We start from the raw sequence: 8,168 nt of genomic DNA, 5'->3' as shown, positions 1-8,168 counted from the left end.
CCGAGGGGACAGAGCTGGGCTCTCCCAGAGCATCCTTCCCACAGCAGGACCGCTACCCGAGCACAGGGTAACAGCCAGCTCAGCTGCCAGGGCTCATCCCCAGACTCTCGTTACTCTGCAGTGTCCCCCCAAGGACACAGGGACAAGCCAAGGGGCTTTCTGGGCTCCCTGTTCACTCTGCCTCTGGGGCAGATGCAACACTGACCTTCAAAGAACTGGCAGCTTTACTGGCAACACCCCAGAGGCATAAAATAACAAAGCCTCAGAGACAGCATGTACCCGAGGCAGCCATCCCAGGCTGAACCGGGGTTTATTGATTTATTCCACCCCGCCCCCGCCGGTTTAGAAACTTCAATTCTCTGTCTCCCCTCCAAGGAAAGAACCCGGTATTGCAACGTGCCATCAGTAACGTTGCGGTGAGCTTAGGCAAATAGCAAAGCCCAGTGAGCGATGATTTTTACATTTTTCTTACTAATTTAATTTCTCTTTTCAGCCTCAGGCATGTTTGCAAATGCCTCATCCCACCCCCTTCTCTCCCAGCAATTTCCCTTCCCTGGGTGAGGAGTTCTGGGTTTGCTACCAGCCCTGGGGAACTGGGACTTGGTTGGACTGCACTGCTGGAAAAGCAGAAGGTCCACGGCTGATTTATACAACAGTGTTTCACTGTGAAACGGCTGCTGTCAGGAAAGGCAGGGAACAGACTTCACTAGAAACAAACAAACAAAAAAATCTTTGCAAACGTCCATCTGAAGGCCACTGAACACAGGTACAACACACTGGAAGTGACAGGTAGGTGCCTGGTACACAGGTACAAAACATTTGTGATTGCTACCAGTTCTCACCACTCTTCTGCACGTTGCTGGGGGGAAAAAAAAAGTGATAAAATTCCTGGGTTTACAGACAAAGATCACACAAGGAGGAAAATAAAGGCACTAATGAGAATGGAGCATCAACACTGCAATGTTATCTCCAGCATTTCTTTCCTGTTATTAAAAACATGCTTTTAAGTTCCAAAGAAGCACCTCATCCTGTTCTTGCTCCGCACTAAACACATAACGATGCAATTGCTGTCAGCAGGTCAGGAAAGATGGGATCATGAAGCCAAGTCCATTTGTGATCCCACAGAGGAGTGAAATGATCAGGGATGAGATGGAGGAGGTCACCAACTCCAGACGTCCCACCAGCTCCAGGCTGGTTCCCAAATTGCTGCATCCTCCTGCAGAAAGGCGCTGCCCACCTTTGTGAGCAGAGCTGCTTACCAAGGTGAATCGAGGTCTAAATCCTCAGCATTCCCTTTGCTCTTCCCCCAAAGCAAGTCCCTGGGAGGCCACACAAAGCTGTGGCCGTCACCCCAGAAGAGCTGCTGGAGAAGCGAGTGGCTGTACAGCGACACAGAGCTTCTCCAGACACTGAAGAGGGGAAAAAAGAGCCACGTACGTGCTTTGGAGCATGCAGCTGCCAATGCTGCCTGTGACAGCACAGAAAAGCCCCGAGGCAATCACGGTTTCAGGTTAGGCACTGCAAGAACATCTCCAAGAGCAGTAATGGCACTTCGTGCTTCACGTAGCACTTTTGGGGGGGGTCAGGGGGAGCACAAGAAAACTCTAAGCAAAGAGTCAATGGAAATAGTTGAGATCCTGGCTGATTTACAGACACAAAGATAGCAGGTTCCTCCTGGTTATGGCACAGGAAAGCGGCTACACAGCTGGAAATAAAGTTCAAATCCCACCAACTCGACCAAACTCCTCTGTTACTACCACAGGCACCAAAGGCTGCATCCTGCCCTGAATCCCTGGCTGAAAACTCCCCTCTCCCACACACCTTTCCACCAGCTCTGAAGGAAACAGAGAGAGATTGTGCCAATATTGGTGAGTGAGACATCTAAAGCTGAGCAGTGGGAACACCCCCAATGGCATTGCTAGATTCTAGTTAATTATTCTAACCCACTGTTAAGGTCTCTCCCAGCTCCTTGGATTTATATAGATTTGGTCCACAAATGGTCAAAATCCCTTATTGAAGAATATTTCAGTATTTTTCAGGCAGCTGAGGTTGTCTTATTGACAAGTGCTGACAACACAGGCTGAGTTAGCGCAGGGCTATCAGAAAATGAAGGAAACATGGTGACATATGCACAGACTAGAGCTAAGGACATTCAGCATTTAAGAGCTATGTTTTTGGGGGCAAAAAAGGGTGTTCTGTATTCTGTCATCTTGCCCCAGCCCTGGTTTAACAAGCTCCCTTCAAGGCACACTCTTAGTGGAGAAGTCACTAGCAAAGCAGATCTCTGTCCTCCTTTAGTCAAATATTAAGTTATAAACTAAGGTTTCCATGATTTCAACCTCTTTTGGGTCCTAGCCACATTGCACCTGCAAACAAGATAGGAGGCTCAGAGCCTCAGTGTAGATGGGATGTATCCTTCTTGCTGCAGCCTAGTTAAACCCCAGATTAGTCCAGTGCTTTTACAATTAAGTTCCTAGCTTGAGTCAGGGCGCTGATGCACTGAAATTCTAGTGGCAGTGTGGAAGAAGGCAGCTGCTAAACAGAGCAGTGAAAAAACATCCCAAGAGGATGAGGGATGAGAAGTGCACAGAGGTGATACAGTCCCCATCCCCCAACAATCTCAAGAAAGTAGAAAAAAAATAATAAAGGAAATAAAATTAAAGCAGGCTGCACCAGGGAGCAGAGGAATGGCCAACTTTGGAGATCCCAACCCATTCCAGATACAGCAAAGACATCAGCAATGTGCTGCTGCACGAGCATCACACAACGGTCTTGCTGCAGTACGAAAGTCCCGCTGCTTTCTGGAGGATCAGTACATCTGGACTCTTGAAAATTCCACTGAAAAAGGAGCCACTGTGGCTGCTGGACACCCTGCTGCTGGCTGCACCCCGGCTGGGGGGCCCATGCCTGTGGGTGTCTGTGGATCGGTCACACACACGCGCTGCGGGGGAGAGAACTTGCCCGGCTGGCAGCACTGTCCAGGCGATGCTCCGGTGTGAACCTGCACAAAATGTTCTCCGAAGGCACCTCTGGCTTCGTAGGGGGAAGAAGGGAGGATGTGTCCTGCAGTACGGCCCTGCTGAGATCCCTTGTGTCCCAGAGCACAGCTGGGATGGAGCCCCTGGCTCTGCGCACCGAGCTGCTGCATCTGGAAAGCGGGAAGAGCCGGCGGCGAGGAGCAGGAGTAGCTTTGGGTGGGATAAGTGCCCGGTGCAGGGTTAATCCTGGGCAGAAAGAAAACAGAAGGTTACACTGTGTTCAGAGCTGGCATCGCCTAATTAGCACTGGAAGTGCCCTGGAGGTGGATTTCCTCCTGACCAGCACTCAGAAATGTCACTGCGATCCATCAGAGAGATTCACCTCAAGAGAGAGAGCACTTGAGTAAAAACAGGCTTACTGGCCTCTCAGGACAGATGTTCCCATTCCCAATCCACAGCAATTCCACACCCACTGAGTGGTTCTTGGCCCCGAGTCTCTTTGTGCGGGGAATACACAAGCTTTAATATTTCCATGCACATCCTTCCTGCCTCCCACTGAGCGACACATCTGCTAAGTTATTAATCAGGAGAAGTCACCGCTGCCAAGTGTTATTTATCAAGAAGCCATAAAGGCCTTTGGTGCGAGTAAGAGCCCAGGGTACAGAGCGAAAAGGGAAGGGGGAGACAGTTACAAGAAAAATTAATAATTCGGGAGCAAGGTCTAGAAACAGCCTTTGCCAACAGAAGGTATGACTTATCCTGCCAAAATGCATCGAGAGAGAGAAGCAATCTGTCCAGGAGCCAAAGCCTCTGGGACTTCGGGAGTACTGCTCAGAGGAGTGCTGAGAATCAAGACAATATTCATGGAGAACACAACTGGATTCTCAGCAAGAATAAGGGTTTTTCAGGCTTGGATTATTTTTTTTATTTTGGGTGTGAGTTTGGTTTTTTTAATTATTATTATTTTTGTTTGTTTGTGGACACAAACGTGTTATTGAAGCCTGGACCTCCTAGCAATGTCTCCTGTCTGGTGGCAAGTTAGTGCCTGAAATCTCACAAAATTTAAAAAAAAAAAAAAAAAAAAAATCAAGAAAACAAAATAGAACAAAAACCACACACACACAAAAAAACCAACCAAAAAAATCCACCAAAAAACCCCCAACAAAACCAAAAAAACCATCAAGAGCTCTTACTCGGGATTAAGAATAAAAATACTAAAAATTAAGCCCCAGAAACACATATAGAACTTGTGCCTAAGACACAGACACATGCAAATTTAGCTGCAGAAATTGAAACATCCTAGAAACACCTTCCCACGCCCTGCTTGATAGTCAAATGTTTATGTAAATACCTTTGAGCCAGAACGGTCTATTTATGTCATCTCACCTAAAGAACACGGGTTTAGACACAGAGCAGAGACGCTGCACACAACAGTTATTAGCAGAAGCATCAGACTGTTGCAGACTCAGGCTCAGCAGGACAGTCCCTCCGCCCAAAATCAGCACTTGCACAGAGGAAGAGTAAAAACACAGATGCTGCTGGATGTATCTGGCCTCCCCTGCAAGGTCTGAGTGCCCTGAGGGATCCGGGGTTCACTTCTGCCGCAGGCAAGGGTTTCTTTTATGGTTTCCCCAAGGATGAGGGCAGATGCAAACACGTGGGAATGTTTCCACTTCAAAGGATGCTTTACAGTGAGCTGATGGCTTAAACAATACATAGAATGTAACCCTTAATAGAAAACCATCCTTCCCTTGTGAAACTGAAAGAACATCTTAGAACAGGGAAAAATTTGACCTACATTTCCAACCTTTTTAGAATACAAGGGAGTTCCCCTGGCTTGTGCTATACACAAGCTTAAAACCATTCCTGAACGTCAGCCACAGGCCCCAAGGTTTCTTTTCGGTAAAGCAATCTTGCCTTGACACTGAAAACATGCACTGAAAGGTCTACGTTGAACTTTGTAAGTGACATCTTTAATTTATAACGCTCTGCTAATACACAGATTTGGACATGACTCACTTCACAGCGTTCCTGGGAGGCGAGGTGTGGCAAAGAAAGATAAAGATCACACCCCAAGGAGCCATAAGGCCAGGAATAAATGCCATAACTCCTGATGTCAGGGCAGAACTACACAATTTAACTCTCATGTCAGCCGAGCGGCAATACTTTTGCATGTGTACACGCTGCACTTGCAGCAAATGAGAGGTTTTCACCTCAACTTAGCTTTCACTGGAAGACCTGGTTGAGTTAATGTGTGATAACGTATTAGTTACAGTAATGTCACAAGAACAGGTCAGTATGTTCCTCGTAACACTCAATATATGAACACAACAAGCAGAACACATCTTTTAAAGATGATTAATGCCTCCACTTATGCCTCCAAATTCCCCTTTATCACAAAATCTTTCACAGGAACTCCTGTACTCACTTGCTGTTTTCAAAGGCTCTTCTCTCTGCCAAGGACCCTGGGATATACTTCAGCCCCGGTATCCTCTTCAGCAGGCTGAAAGGGAACACCCGGTCCAGCTTAGAGCCCACCGACTCCGGAAAATCCAAGCAGAAACAGTAGCCAAGACCATCTGAAGTCAGCAGTGTGTTAAGGAGGATTGCAGACAAAACACACTCGTTCCTAAAACAGCCACAGCAGAGCAAAAGCCCAGGAAACACCATAAGGCCAGTGCATCATAGAATCATTTTGGTTGGAAAAGACCCTCAAGTTCATCAAGTCCAACTGTTAGCCCAACACTGGCACTAACCCATGTCCCTGAGAACCTCATCTCTGCATCTGTTCAATCTGTCCAGGGATGGTGACTCCACCACCGCCGTGGGCAGCCTGTTCCAATGCCCAACAGCCCTTTCTGGGAAGAAATTGTTCCCAAGATTCAACCTCAACCTCCCCTGGTGCAACTTGAGGCCATTTCCTCTTGTCCTATCGCTTGCTACATCTCAGCAACAAGAAAGGCAGCATGTCCTCCTCCCCGTCGTGAACAAGCAATCCCACTCTGGTTCAGGGCTTTGCACTTGGAAAGGATACAGGCTTCCCCAGCTAGGAGCCCACACAGGTTACTCAAGAGAGAAGAGTGGGGGATGAACCACGCTATGCAGAGCATAAACCACGGCACCAGCACCACTTGAACCCTAACCCCAAAAAAGAGAGTCCTCTTCATCCGCGAGCGGGTGGTGGACACACCCAACGTAGCAAAAGCTACTGGCATGAATCCTTTGGCATCTTCCACTGCTGACACCCTCGAGACAACGGTCTCCAGTAAGAGGTATAGGAGGGCGGAGAGGACAGCAAACGCGACGGTGAGGACACAGTGCTTCACAGTGCCAACGTTCTTCTCAAAGCTGCCAGCAAAATACCAGATGATAATGGCACCACAGGTCAAGGATATCAGGTCTTCATAGACAAAGATGTAGGTAATTAACCTGTGAACTGAGCACACCAGCGTGTTAGAAAGGCAGAGGCTGCAATGGATGTTTTAAATCACTACAATGATATGCCTGAGGGAGAGTGAGCCTACAGGATTAAATAATAGCTTTCATTTCTGTCCTGGTGTACAAGAGAAGGACCTTGAGGCCTGTAAAACCAGGTGTAAATAACCAAATAAGAGTTAAAACAAGTGCTATCTGGGGTATTGCAGATATATGAACTGACTCCTGCTGCATCCCGGGAAGCTGCCTGGAAAAAAGCAACAGCACCTGTGGTAAATTTCAGTCTCAAAAGGAGAAAAGATGAGACATAAAAATGACTCTTACAGTAACCATGATTTTGCTCAAAAGATAAATACTTGTTAAGCTGCTAGAAGGCTGCTTTTTCTCACAAAAAATGCTGGAAGATATCAGGCCCTCTGGTCAGCTGTTCTCCTGGACACTCAGTGAGGACTGAGATAGAAAGTTCTCCACCTCCCTCCCATCAATCTCAGTCCCATGGCCAGATAAACAGCAGTTAAGTGTATAACCCAATGCAGCCTGAATGTGCTTCTGGAAACATGTGAGGAGACTGTGGAATTCATCCATCAGCTCAGAGTACTGGACTGCTAAAAGAAATTACTGCATGGGGGCAAGCCAGAACATGGGAATTAAAAGTTTGACAAAAATTGTTCAGCGGATAACCGCAGGGACCAAGAAAAGCAACCCCCCCAAGCTGCTGGCAGCGTACCCCCACTCTGCCCAGCGTCAAGGGCCAGAGATGGGAGCCAAGCGGGGGGAGCGGCCCTGATAAAGAGGGGCTGAGATAGATGCCTGCTGGGCTCGCTGCTGACCAGGAGAAGCCTCTAGAGAAAGGGGGAGCAAAGGGCACAGGGAAGGGCACAGGGAAGTCCCAGGGATGGGGCCATAGGGGGAGCAGCAGCCTCAGTGAGGGGCTTGAGGAAACACCCAGAAATGGAGGCTGAGCAGGACCAAGGGGTACACGGCAGGACACAGGGAAGGCCCGGAGAGGAGGGAAGCAAAGGCGCGGTGGGGGATTCGGGGAGGGGGAAAGGGCCTGGAAAGCGGAGGGGCCAAGGAGGCGGCGGCTGCTCCGCCCCGGCAGCCCCCGCTCACCTTCCCCCGCCCGCACGGCGGCGGCCCGCAGCGAGGCGGCGGAGCGGGCGGCGGGCGCTCCCCGCAGCAGCCCCGGCGCGGAGACAACGAGCGAGAGCAACAACATGACGGCGGTAGCGGCCGGCGGGCGCCCCCGCGCCGCCGCCATGGTGCCGCGCACCGCCCCGCTTCCGGCCGCCGCCGGAAGGCCTGCGCCGTTGCCGTGGCAACGCGAGGCTCCGCAGCGCCCCCGTTACCATGGAGACGGGAGGGAGGTGTTTGGGGTTTTTTTCCCTCCTTTTAAAAATTTCTTTTTGCTATTATTATTTTTTCCACTTCCAGAAGGGAAAAATATCCCCGGGGTGAGGTGTGAGCTGTCGCTGGAAGCCCGCCCCAGGCCGGGTTACTGCTAGGCCTCCACCAACACATCTCCCCCATAGCAGGAGGCTCCACCGAGCCACAAAGGCCCCGACCAGCCTTGTCCGCTCCCCGCTGCCGTGCGGCGGGGTTGGGCTGCTCGGAAGGGCCAAACGTTTCCCTTCAGGTGCAACAGGTGGAGGCGGAGAAGGAGCATCTGCACCAGAGCTGTGTCTGCCCATCCACGCGGGTGCAAATGGAGGGGTTGCCCGAAGACAGGCCTCCTCCTGAGAGGGTAAAAGCGCA

The 8,168-nt window shown here is 49.9% G+C and overlaps 1 protein-coding gene across 1 annotated transcript; it reads right to left on the bottom strand.

Annotated features, from left to right (window-relative positions):
• Positions 1-366: 366 nt before the first annotated feature.
• Positions 367-7,689, bottom strand: RHBDD2 (rhomboid domain containing 2). Its single transcript, XM_065647160.1, has 4 exons — positions 7,527-7,689; positions 6,013-6,414; positions 5,407-5,557; positions 367-3,224 (listed from the first exon to the last, which is right to left on the bottom strand). Exons 1-4 carry the CDS (start codon positions 7,672-7,674, stop codon positions 2,810-2,812), a joined length of 1,116 nt encoding a protein of 371 aa, XP_065503232.1. The 5' UTR covers positions 7,675-7,689; the 3' UTR covers positions 367-2,809.
• Between the last annotated feature and the right edge of the window lie 479 nt (positions 7,690-8,168).

Source organism: Caloenas nicobarica, chromosome 17 (assembly GCF_036013445.1).
Source record: "Caloenas nicobarica isolate bCalNic1 chromosome 17, bCalNic1.hap1, whole genome shotgun sequence".
In the NCBI taxonomy this organism is placed as follows: domain Eukaryota; kingdom Metazoa; phylum Chordata; class Aves; order Columbiformes; family Columbidae; genus Caloenas; species Caloenas nicobarica.
This window is presented reverse-complemented; position numbering and strand designations above follow the sequence as displayed.

Bases quoted from the DNA above. Each gene is read 5' to 3' on its own strand.
- RHBDD2 (XM_065647160.1), bottom strand. From the start codon at position 7,674: ATGGCGGCGGCGCGGGGGCGCCCGCCGGCCGCTACCGCCGTCATGTTG. The intron at 6,415-7,526 runs GTGAGCGGGGGC...TGGTGTGCTCAG, and splicing joins CGCCGTGCGGGCGGGGGAAG to TTCACAGGTTAATTACCTAC. The intron at 5,558-6,012 runs GTATCCTTTCCA...TGCTGACTTCAG, and splicing joins GCTCCTAGCTGGGGAAGCCT to ATGGTCTTGGCTACTGTTTC.